Source organism: Oryx dammah, unplaced genomic scaffold (assembly GCF_014754425.2).
Source record: "Oryx dammah isolate SB20612 unplaced genomic scaffold, SCBI_Odam_1.1 HiC_scaffold_28, whole genome shotgun sequence".
Taxonomy (NCBI): domain Eukaryota; kingdom Metazoa; phylum Chordata; class Mammalia; order Artiodactyla; family Bovidae; genus Oryx; species Oryx dammah.
Window position 1 is genome coordinate 19168650 of NW_024070212.1, and position 12685 is coordinate 19181334.

The 12685-nt window shown below is 35.3% G+C and overlaps 2 protein-coding genes across 3 annotated transcripts in view; one reads left to right on the forward strand and one right to left on the reverse strand.

Annotated features, from left to right (window-relative positions):
- GOLPH3L (golgi phosphoprotein 3 like) overlaps positions 1–12685 on the forward strand; it is a 44712-nt gene that overhangs the window by 3863 nt on the left and 28164 nt on the right. The gene's annotated exons all lie outside the window — the stretch shown is intronic.
- Positions 2496–3714, reverse strand: LOC120855943 (enhancer of rudimentary homolog). The gene has a single exon (XM_040230813.1). It carries the CDS (start codon positions 3201–3203, stop codon positions 2889–2891), a length of 315 nt encoding a protein of 104 aa, XP_040086747.1. The 5' UTR covers positions 3204–3714; the 3' UTR covers positions 2496–2888.

Below are 12685 nucleotides of genomic sequence, written 5' to 3' on the forward strand. Positions count from 1 at the left end.
AAACTTACTTTGGATTTGTCTTTTGGACACAGAAACTTGTGTTTCTAAGTTTATAATAGTTAATATAAACTTAAGGAAATAAGATAAAAAAAAGAAGCTTGTTTAGAGAGATGATCATAGTAGGTGTTAGATACACTGGTAAAACACTGTGTAAAGATGGGTAGATAATATCCACCTTTTGAATTGTTCTAATTTTATTTTGGGGGATAGTTGATAAATTTTTAGCTTTCAGTTGACTCAAAAAGAATGAGAAATGATAAATCCTCAGGCATACAAAAATAGGAGAAGTCAAACTTTCTGATTTATTAAAGTTGTAATAGTTGTTCCAAAATGCCAGTAGCATAACTAGCTCTAAAAATATTACATTGATTTCCAGCTCAACTTGTTTTCTTATCTTTCAAACCACTTGTTGATTTATTTAATTAACATTTAATGTGCTTAGCATTATACAGGGTTTCCCAAGTGGTGCTAGTGGTAAAGAATCTGCCTGTCAGTGCAGGAGGCGCAGTTTGATCCCTGGGTTGGGAAGATCCTCTGGAGCAGGAAATGGTAACCCACTCCAGTATTTTTACCTGGAAAACCCCATGGACAGAGGAACCCGGTGGGCTACAGTCCACAGGGTCGCAGAGAGTCAGACACAACTAAGCATTAAGCATGGCATAGCATTATACAAATAGTAAGGTAAATATAAAATAAACTAAGCTATGGTGCTTGGGGTTGCATATTTAGGTGGTAAAATTATACAGAAAAGGGGATTACCATATTTGTTAGGGTAGTGGTTACCTTTTTGTGAAAAGTAGAGGAGGAGGGAATGTTAGTGATTAGAAAAGAGCATGAAGGGGCTTTTCTAACAGTTTTCTGACTCTCTACTTGGAGAAAATTTCATAGATATTCACCTTGGGATAAATCATTGATTGTTTCACTTTTGTGTACTCTGTTCTATGTGCATTATATTTCACAATTCAAAAGATTTTTAAAGTAAACAACAATTTAAAAACACCAAGTTTTTCCATGTTAGAACAGTAAGTGCAGAGGAAGTTGGAGAGAGGAAGGATCATCATAGGTTGGAATAATTTGGGGAAGAACAAAAGGCAGTGAAACTAGCTGGATCTTTAAGAATGGGTGTTATGTTTGTACACTTAGTTGTCTGACTCTTTGAGACCCATTGGACTGTAACCTGCCAGGTTCCTCTGTCTATGGGATTTTCTAGGCAAGAATAGTGCCATTTCCTTCTCTAGGGGATCTTCCCAACCCAGAGATCAAACCCAGACTCCTATGTCTCCTGCATTGCAGGCAGATTCTTTATCTACTGAGCTATTGAGGAAGCCCATAGATTTACATAAATGGAGAGAACGGAACTCATCAACTTTTGGATGAGTTAGCAATGGTATCTTGAGCTTTATGAATCTGTGAGATAATTGAGTACCAGTATGACTAAAATATGTACTTCCTTGGTGACTCAGTGGTAAAGAATCTGCCTGCAATGCAGAAGACATGGATTCAGTCCCTGGGTCGAGAAGATCCCCTGGAGAAGGAAATGGCAACCTACTCCAGTATTCTTGCCAGGAAAGTTCTATGGACAGAGGAACCTGGCGGGCTACAGTACCTGGGGTCGCGAAAGAGTCAGACACAACTTAGCTGCTAAAACTACAACCCAGAACAGCATGAGTGAAGCAGGTGGTAGTCTTAGAAAACAGTGATCTCGTTGTTTTCTCAAAATTGACAAATTAGCTTCAGATCAGAGTAGAAATGATTTTGAGTGCCAGGCAAGACTTGTAGACTCTTTCCTTTAAGTAAAAGGGAATCAGCCTAATAAAAACAGCAACATCCATTTCATTTTTGGGTCTAGTTGGAGAATATTTTTGCTCTATTTTCTTTGGTATATGTTTTGGTATATGTGTAATTTCATGTTTTTACATCATTTGTTTGTGACATGTCAAAAAAAAATTCTTAAATGTTAACCTTTGCATCCCAAAGTTAACTTTTGCTGAAGATTTCCATTAAATTTTCTGTGTAGAACCTAATGCTATAACTTTTTTAGATTATATTTTAAAAAGCTGTAAGAAAATAACATAATGAGACTAATATTTCAAGAATTGTAGGCCTAGAAATAAATTATGGTAGGTCTTATAGTCAAATTGCTTGTGAAATATTACTGTCATACTTTCTCAAAATTCTTCTGAGGAGTAGCTGCCATAGACTGGTTTAAAATATTAAGCTTCATTGTCTTGTGAAATAATCAGGAAATTTAAATATGTGTTGAAGAGTCTAACCTTTCAAATACATTTAAAATTAGATATTTCCTCGGTTCAATAACACTAAGCTTAACTGAGAAAGTTAAGCTTGAGTTACCAGCGTGACCACAATAAAATAGGTTTATTTCCTGTTAAAATCAAGATCCTGTTTGTCATTATCGCCTTTGTTAAAAGTTTTTTTATAGATACTAATATTGACTTATGGACAGCTAATGCTTTCTTTCTTTTTTTTGAAAAATATAACTAAAGAACATTTATTTGTTTTTCACCAAGACTTTATCTTGAGGATGTAACTAAACTGTGCCTCCACTCCCCACCCCAATTTGAAGGAGGGTTAGTATAGTGGATGTTATAAAGCAGGTATGAACAGTTTGAGGGACTGGAACCAATGTTAACTGACAAAAACCAACTTCCATCTAAATCATCATAAAAATGTTTAAGTAAAAAAAAGGGGAGGTGCAAAGGGGTTTTCGGATTGAATAAGATCATCACATTTTATCTAATACATTCAATTCTGGCAAGGGTATACCAAAATGGAAACAGGATAACTATAATACAAAACTTCCACTACAGCACACTGCACACACCTGTGTTCCAAGCCCACTCCCATTCCCCTAATGCTTCCAAACTCAACTATTTCCCAGCCTGTTGGGCCTGTTGACGAAGGAGCATGTAGATCTTCTCTTTAATCCAATCTTTGTTATAAGGCTGGTATGTCTGGGTATCAGCTCGGTAAACAAGGCAGCTGAGGCCTGCCAGGTCATCAGTAAAATCAAACAACTGACTGATATCATATGTGATAGAGGGGCTGTTGGGATTCATTCTCTTCAGATGTACTTCATACATTTTACAAACACCTTCCATACACTCATTCACAGATTCATAGTCAGCGTAAGTTCTGCCTTCTGGCCTCTTGGTAGGCTGTACCAGCAAGATGGTGTGAAACATCGCGCCAAAGTCTCCCGCTGCAGCCGATGCCTACTCCGCCGCCGCACATAATGCTTTAATTGAATTGCTAGTATATTTTAAATTTCTCCTTTATGAAAATCTTTATAACTAAGTCACCTATAAGAAGCATGAACCTACTAATGCTTTTGACTTTTGGTCATAATCTTTTAAATTTGGATAGTGTTTTTTAACCCTCTTCCCTTCCTTGCAAAACTCTTATCTTAATAATGCCATTTATTGAGTACTTATATGCACTCTAAAATCAACTGCAATGGTGATAGCAGCCATGAAATTAGAAGACAATTGCTTCTTGGAAGGAAAGCTATGACAAATTTAGACAGTGTATTATAAAGCAAAGACATCACCTTGCCAACAAAGATCCATATAGTCAAGGCTGTATGGTCTTTCCGGTAGTCATGTATAGATGTGAGAGTTGAACCATAAAGAAGGCAAAGAATTGAACGAAAGAATTGATGTTTTCAAACTGTGGTGCCAGAGAAGACTCTTGAGAGTCACTGGGACTGTAAGGAGATCAAACCAGTCAGTCCTAAAGGGAATCAACCCTAAATACTCATTGGAAGAACTGATGCCGAAGCTGAAGCTCCAATAATTAGGCTACCTGATGCGAAGAGTGGACTCACTGGAAAAGATCCTGATGCTGGGAAGTACTGAAGGCAGAGGGAGAAGAGGGCAACAGAGGCTGAGATGGTTGGATGGCATCACTGATTCAGTGGACATGAACTTGGGCAAACTCCGGGAGATGGTGAGGGACAGGGAGACCTGGCGTGCTGCTGGTGTTGCAGAGTCAGACGTGACTCAGTGACTGAACAACAATAACTATGCAATGTAACATAAAAGCTTTTCACTGTATTTCTCATCTCACTGTAGTAAAAATTGACAGTATTGTTCACTGGTATTATGAAAATGTGTTTTCTTTTTTAAATTTTTATTTATTTCTTTTTGGTTGTGCTATGTCTTTGTTGCTGCACATGGGCTTTGTCTGGTTACAGAGAGCTGAAGGTGGGAGGAAGGGGTTACTCTCTAGTTGCAGTGTGCAGTCTTATTGTGGTGGCTTCTCTTTTTGCTGAACAAGGCCTCTAGGCATGCAGGCTTCAGTAGTTGTGATGCACAGGCTTAGTTGCCCTGGGGCATGTGGAATCTTCCTGGCCAGGGATCAAACTGGTATCCCTTGCCTTGCACTGAACCACTGAACCACAAGAAAGTCCCCTGGAAATATATTTTCATTCATTCGTTTAGTCACCAAAAATCTATTAAATATCTCATATACGACAAGTGCTGAATATTAGAACAAAAACAATAGTCCCAGCTTTTGAGATTATTTATAGTCTATGTCCTGAGAGTGGCTGGAGAAGTTAGGAGAGGGGTCAGAAAAGTCAGCAGACTGTTGCGCTACAGTGGGATATATGCATACTATGTTCTGAGCACTGAGGGAACAGAAAGAAAGATACCTAACTTGGATAGGTGTGGAAAATAATAGGTGGGAGAGGGAGAGAGAAAAGATACTGGAGAAGACTTATGGGAGGTGATGTCTTCATCTGAATTCTGAAGATGAGCAAGAGTTAGTCAGTGAAGAGAGACAGTTTCTAGGAAAAAAGAACATCAGTTGCATGTTTGAAATAATTTCAGTGATCCATAACTGGAATAACCACATGCATCCCATTTCCTTTAAATGAACTTAGATGTTATAAAGAAGTACCAGAGCTGGACATCCAGTTGTGTGTTTCATTGTTTAACTTTTCAAAAATTATAAAATACAACCTATCCAAAAAAGTGTTTAAAACACATATGTAAAATTTAACAAGTAGTTTTAAACACTCATGTGGCTGTCTTAATTGCAACATGTGGAGTCTTTAGTTGCAGCATGTGAACCCTTGGTTGAGACATGGGATCTAGTTCCCTGACCAGGGATTGAACCTGCATTCCCTGTATCAGCAGCATAGTGTCTTAGCCACTGAACCACCAGGGAAGTCCCCAAGAACAAACACTCATGTAACCACCAGCAATAGAACATTGTCAGTATCCTGGAAGCATCATCTTGTGCCCTCCCCTAATCACACGCTGCTCTACCTCCCTATAGTTTTAACGTGTATAAATCCCTAAATAATATATTTCGGTCTTGCTTGTTTTTTAAACTTTATGTTTTGGGGTTAATACTGTCATGTATTCTTTTGTTCAGTATGTTTGAAATCTATCCATATTGTTGAATATAATTTAATTCAGTTCATTACAGTGTAGTATTTCATTATATGAATATATGGCCATTCTACTAGTAAATGGACACTCAGGAGTCCATTATGAATAGTGCTGCTAACAATATTCTTGTACTTTTACCAATTATGTTCTTTCAAACAATGTCACCATTCATACCTATAAAAAAATGATAAACTGAATAAAACTTTCATTTTAAATTATAAATCTAAAATATGTTAATTCTTATCTTTTCAAACTTACTAATCCTTCATCAATTGTAATTTACTCATTATAATTTATTAGCAATGGGAGATTGGAAGTGCCAATTTTTTTTAAGCTGGTTAAAAAAAAAATCTCAGTGAAGAAACAATCTGTAAGTTAAAAACAAAATCAGCTGCAATAAGTTAGTATACAACTTGTGGATGAATGGCTATAGGTGGAGAAAATTGCTCCTCTTTGAAAGTTGCTTAGTCCAAAAACATTTTATTACAATCAAAAGATTAAAAGTGTAATTTATAATTTAGGTCACAACCTGGTCTTTTAGTTTCCTGATTACACAAAATGAACAATAAATCTCTTGTCCCTAGTATTGCCATTGTGAATAGGGCAAGTGTATCAGAAAGACTTGTTTGTCAACTTTTATGGTTTTAACATAGGCTGTTACCCCCAAAAAAAGAACTTTTGTTTTGCTATTTTTTTTTTTAATATCAGTCAAGTGATCCCAAAGGATTATTTACTATTGGTTCAAAAGGTAATAAACTGGGAGACCAAAGTCCTATTTTAACAGTAGGAAAATATAATTTAAGCTGTTTCATTGAGAGCCTGCCTCTGTATATGCTCCCCAGTACCCAGATGCATACTGTTTTAACATTTCTGGTATTGACGTTAAGACAAAAGCCATCCGCTTAAATTTGGACTTTGGCTCTGACCACTGCTTCTATAAACTTGATGTGAGCCATTTCATCTCTTTGTCTACCTCTTCATATTTTATTAGTATAGCAATAGAGTTTTCAAAAAAGTTTGCACTTTCTCTTTCTTGATCCTGCACAGCACATATTATCCTCTCTTTATGGGAGTCAAAGTTAAACTGGAACAATAAATTGCGAAATTTATGTTCAAGTTGAGCATATATATACTGACATGTTTCAATTCTTGTTTCCTTTTCTGTATATTCTGTAACTGTTTTCTTTGTTGTTACCATGGGGATTACATTTAACATCCTAATGTTATAACATTTTAAGTTGAATTTATACCAACTTAAATAACAGAAAGAAACTGCTTCTGTACAGCTCCACCCCACCCCTTTTAGTTATTGATGTTACAAAATTACATCTTTATATATTTTATGCCCTCAAACTTAAGCTAATTATGCTGCATTAGTCTCTTAAATTATGTACAAAACAGAATATAGAATAACACCAAAGTTACACCAATACTCGCTTTTAGACTAATGTTTTAAAGTGTATTAGTCTCTTAAATCATGTAGAAAACAAAAAGTGGAATTGCAAATCATTTTTACTATAATACTAGCTTTTGTAATTGTCCATGTGTTTACTTTACTGACATCTTTATTTCTTCATACTGCTTTGAGTTACTGTCCAGTGTCCTTTCATTTCTGCCTGTGGGGTACCCTTTAGTATTTCTTGCAGGGTAGACCTAGTGGAAAGGGACTCTCTGAGCTTTTGTTTATCTGGAAATTTCTAAATTTCTCCTTCATTTTTGAAAGATAATTTTGCTGGATAGAGAATTCTTGGTTGACAGGTGTTTCCCCCCCCCCTTTTCGAATTTTGGATATATTAGCCCATTGCCTCTGGTTTCTGAAGTTTCTGATGAGAAATCTGTTGATAATCTTATTGAGGCTCTCTTGTATGGGACAAGTGGCTTCTCTTCTGTTGCATTCAAGATTCTCTCTTTGACTTTCAACTGTTTGCTTTTACTGTGCCTCAGTGTGCATATGTTTGAGTTCATTCTGTTTGGAGTTCACTGAGCTTCTGGATGTTTATATGCATACCTTTTTATCAAACTTGGGAAATTTTAGACCAGTATTACTTCAAATAATCTCTCTGCCCCTTTTGCACTCTCTGCAGAGAGCAAAAGTATACCCAAAGTGTGTATGTTGGTTCTTCACTTTTGTTGATATCCCACAATTCCCTGGGATATGTTCATTATTCTTCAGTCTTTTTTCTTTCTGTTCCTCAGACTCAATAATTTCAGTTTGTCCTATCTCCAGGTGTGTTAACTCTTCTGCCTGCTCAAATCTTCCTTTGAATCCCTCTAGTAAATTTTTATTTCAGTAATTATACTTTTAGCTCTAGAATTCCTTTTTGATTTATTTTTAGGTTTTCTTTTTACTGATATTTCCATTTCCTTCATACATTATTTTCCTGACTTTCTACACATCTTCCTTTAGTTATTTGAGAATCTATCATTTTAAAGTATTGTTTACTAGGTCTGTCATCTGGTCTTTCTGGAACAGTTTCTATTGTTTGTTTTTTTCGTTTGAGTGATACTGAACTGTTTATGATTTTTTGACTGAAAATTGGACATTTGAGTGTAATGATAGGTAACTCTGGAAATCAGATTTGCTGGGTTTTGTTTTTTCAGATTTATTTAGGTATAACTGAAAAAAATTGTGAAATTAAGTATACAACATGATGATTTTGTATATGTATACATTGCAATAATATTACCCTATCACATTAATTAACACAGCCATCACCTGATGGATATTTGCCTTTGTGTGTGTGTATAAGAGAACATTTATTCTCTTAGCAAATTTTGGTTATACAGTACAGTGACATCAGATACATATCACCATATATAAAATAAATAAGAATTTACTGTATACCACAGGGAACTATATTCAGTATCTTGTAATAACCTATAATGGAAAAGAATCAGAAAAAAGGAAATATCTGTATCTATCTAACCAAATCACTTTGTTATATATCTGAAACTAACAAAATTGTAAATCAAGTGTACTTTAAGAAAAAGTAGATAGCAATATAGTGTTGTCAATATAGTCACCATGGTATACATCAGAACCTTATTCATTATGTAACTGAAAGTTTGCACCCTTTTACTAACCTCTACCTGTTTCCCCCTACTTCCCAATCCCTGGCAACCACTTTTCTACTCTGTTTCTAGGAGCTCAGTTTGTTTGTTTTACATGTCAGTGACACCATGCAGTGTTTATCTTTCTCTCTGGCTTATTTCACCTCTAGGTGAAATATCTCTGGGGCATAATGCCCTCCAGATTCATTCATTTTGTCACAAGTGACTGGTTCTGTCTTTTTTTAAGACTAAGTAATATTTTTTTCCTTGATCCATTTACCCATTGATGGACACTTAGATTATTTCCACACTTTGGCTATTGTGAAAAAATCTTTTTGCAATAGTGGTTTTATTTCCTTTGTATATATACACAGAGGTGGAATTGCTGGATCATATGGTAATCCTGTTTCTAATTTCTTTTGAGAAACCTCCACACTGTTTTCCATAGTTGCTATACCAGTTTACATTCCGACCAACGGTATATAGAAATTCCCTTTTCCCCACATTCTTGCTAGCATTTGTTCTCTCATCTTTTTAATAATAGCCATTCTAACAGGTATGAGTTGTTATCTCATTGTCGTTTTTTTTTAATTAACTTATTTAAATTAATTTATTTGACTGCATCAGGTCTTAGTTGCAACACATGTGATCCTTAGTTTCTGTATGCCAGCTCTTAGTTGTGGCATGTGGGATCTAGCTCCTTGACCAGGGATCGAACCCCGATCCCCTGCACTGGGAGCGTGGCATCCCAGCCACTGAACCAACCAGGAAGGTCCCTCATTGTGGTTTTGATTTGTATTTCCCTTATGATTAGTGATGTTGAGCACCTTTTCATGTGCCTATGGACCACTTGTGTATTTTCTTTGGAAAATGTCTGTTCAGGTTCTTTGCCCATTTTAAAATTGCACAATATGGTTTTTTGCTGTTGAGTTATATGAGTTCCTTGTATGCTATGGATGTTAATCACCTATTGGATATATGGTTTGTAAATATTTTCTCCCATTCCGTATGTTGCCTTTTCATTTTATTGATGGTTTCCTTTGCTGTGCAGAAGCTTTTTAATTTGATGTAGTCCCCTTTTAAATTTTTTTGCTTTTGTTGTTTGTACTTTTGGCATCAAGTCCAAAAAACCTGGAGAGAGAGCTTACCCTCTGTGTTTTCTTCTTGTAGTTTTACTGTTTTTCAGGAGTTATGCTTAAGTCTTTAATTCATTTTTAGTTGATTTAAATTTCCCCTGTGTATGTAGTTGCTTTTGAATGTCCTAGTCTTTGGTATCTGACTCCAAAAAGGAGACAAGAGAAAATAAAGAGGAAGAAAAAGACATCAACCCTTTAAATCACCTGGCAGTCACTTCAGCCAGAAGGTGAAGGGCTTGCAGCAAACAAGGGAGGTTACAATGGTCTCTGTGTATGCACTTCCATGATATTGCCTACCCTAGCTCCTAGTAGGAGCATATAAGCTGCATATAAGCCACATGCATGGCTGCCTGCCATGGGATTAGGGGATGGGAGATGGGTAGTCTGTGCTAAACTAAAATTTGAAATTGACTAGAATTAACTGTAATTAGTGATCCATGGCTCCCCCTGGAAGTTGCAAACCTTCAAGAGCTTCCCAAGTTCGATAATACTTATATCAGACAGATTGTACTGATAAAATTGTGTCTTGGTGGGAAAACAGATTTCTGATACTTCCTATAAGGCAACTTCCCAGAATCCCCACATTTCTTTTTTATATATTCTGGCCGTGTTACTATCCCCATAACTTATGTTAAATTCTGCATTTCCTTTCAAAGCCCATTACAAATCAAAAAGTGACCTTGCGGTTCTCTAAATTCCCTTGCATTTATCATACCTCTCAATGTCTTTAGTTACTTCATTTTCTAAGTCTTATGGGCAATCAAAAAGGTAGAAAATTCCAGTTAAAGTCCTGGAGATATAATCTTCAAGCATGATAACTATAATTAATAATATTGTATTGTATATATTAAAGTTGCTGAGAGAGTAGATCTTAAAAGTTCTCATCACAAGAAAAAAATTGTAATTAACTATGTTTGATGTTAAGATTTATTGCCAGGATCCTTTCACAATGTGTGTGTGTGTGTGTGTATATATGTGTATATATATATATATATATATAGCATCATTATGTTGTATACCTGAAATTAAATCTATATATCAATAAAAGAGTAGTATCCATATAAATTTATAATTTAAAAATTGGGAAGTAAAGGAATAAAGATGGGAGAAAGTGTAGGAGAGATATTAACTTTATCTTTTATAGTAAGAAGTCAATTAGATGTCTAAAATTGAAACATTTGAACAACAAAACTCAACTTCTTAATAATCTGTTTTCTTAACCATAGAAATAAGTCTGTTAAGAAAATCTCTTGTAATAAGAAAACGATTGAAGTTCAGTATTTCCTTCAGGTTCACTTTATTTTCTCTTTGTGTTAAATTTCAGTAAAATTGTGTTTATTACATTTTACTTAAAAAATAGCACATATAGTATGATTTACTCCATTTTTAAAAAATATGATGTCATGTTACTTGAAATTGACATAAAGAAGAAATTGAGGTTAACCTGAACATTGCTTTTCTTCATCACTTACTTTTCATAAATGTCATTTACTAAAAGACCCAAATAAGGTTAAAAAAGAGCTTGTGGAAAACGTAAGACTATGTGTAGACTTTGTTTGGCTCCTAATTCAAACAAACCAATTATCCTAAAAAATGTGTTAAACAATTAATAAAATTTGGAGGCTTACAGAATAGTTTATAGTATAAAGGAATTGTTAATTTTTTAGGTGTGATAGTATTGCAGTTTTTGTTTGTTTTTGGCCACGCACCTTGTGGGATCTTAAAGGTTCCCCAGCCAGGGATCAAATCCAGGCCCTTGGCAAGTGAACACCAAGTCCTAACCACTGGAACAGCAGGGAATTTCCCAAAAATGTTTTTTAAAAAGGGTGTTAGGATCATGTTTTCTTAAACCATGGTTCCATTTTAGGCTATATTCTATTGATTCCTTGTTAGGAAAAGTTATGAAATTTTCTCACAGTTTCTTCTACCTCTGTGCCTCAGTATTTTATGAAAATTTATAGTGTGTGATTCTTGCCTGGAGAATCCCCATGGACAGAGGAGCCTGGCAGTCAACAGTCCATAGAGTCACAAAGAGTTGGACACTACTGAACGACTTCACTTTCTTTTCTATAGTGTGTACATTCTGTTCCATAATTTACGCAAATGTTCTATGAAGGAAAGCCCCAAAACTGTGGTGAGAGAAGAAGCAGATGGGAAAATTGGTGGGTATTAGAAAAGATATGTGTAGTATATATATAAAGAAAAATCTGGTTTTATATATACATATATGCAAATAATAGGATGATAAAAGTTATGAACAATTTTTATTTTATTTTATATGATTCTTTTTTCTTTCTGTATTTTCTAAAATGTATGTATACTGCTGAGTAACATTGTGGGAAAAGAAAGGCATATATGTTAGTTACTGTTTCTAGTACTACAATCATTTTTTAATTGTTTAGAATAAAAATTAAGGACATTTTTACTGGTCAGAATGAGGTGTAAAGCTAAGGTAGGAATATTCAAAGCTAACCAGTTTTCTTTTATTTTGGATTTCTTTTTCACTGACAAGGGACTGTGCTTAGTTGCTCAGTTGTGTCTGACTCTTTGTGGCCCCATGGACTGAAGCCCACCAGGCTCCTCTGTTCATGGGATTTCTCAGGCAAGAATATTGAAGTGTGCTGCCTTTTCCTACTCCAGGGAATCTTCCCAACTCAGGGATCAAACCCATGCCTCTTGCTTCTCCTGCTTTGGAAGGTGGATTCTTTACCACTAATACAACCACTGTGTTATTTGTTTTTATTTTCTGAACTTTTGATAGTGGCTTTTATTTTAAAAAAAAAAAAAAAAAAAGGAGTTCCCTGGGTGGCCTAGTTGTTAGGATTCCTGGCTTTCACACACACACAAAACCTCAATTGGCAGCCCTGAGAAAACTAATAAATTGATTATTATGATCAGCTTTGCATCTTCCCACCCAATGTTCTGAGTAATCCTAAAAGGATATAGTCTTCATGTAGTTTATTGAGAAATTATATCCATTAGTCTAGGTTTATAATCCATTCTTCCTAATCATGCTGAAATCATCTGTTAAAAAATTAGAATAACATCCAATAACATCATAGTTCCTATTCCCCATTATGA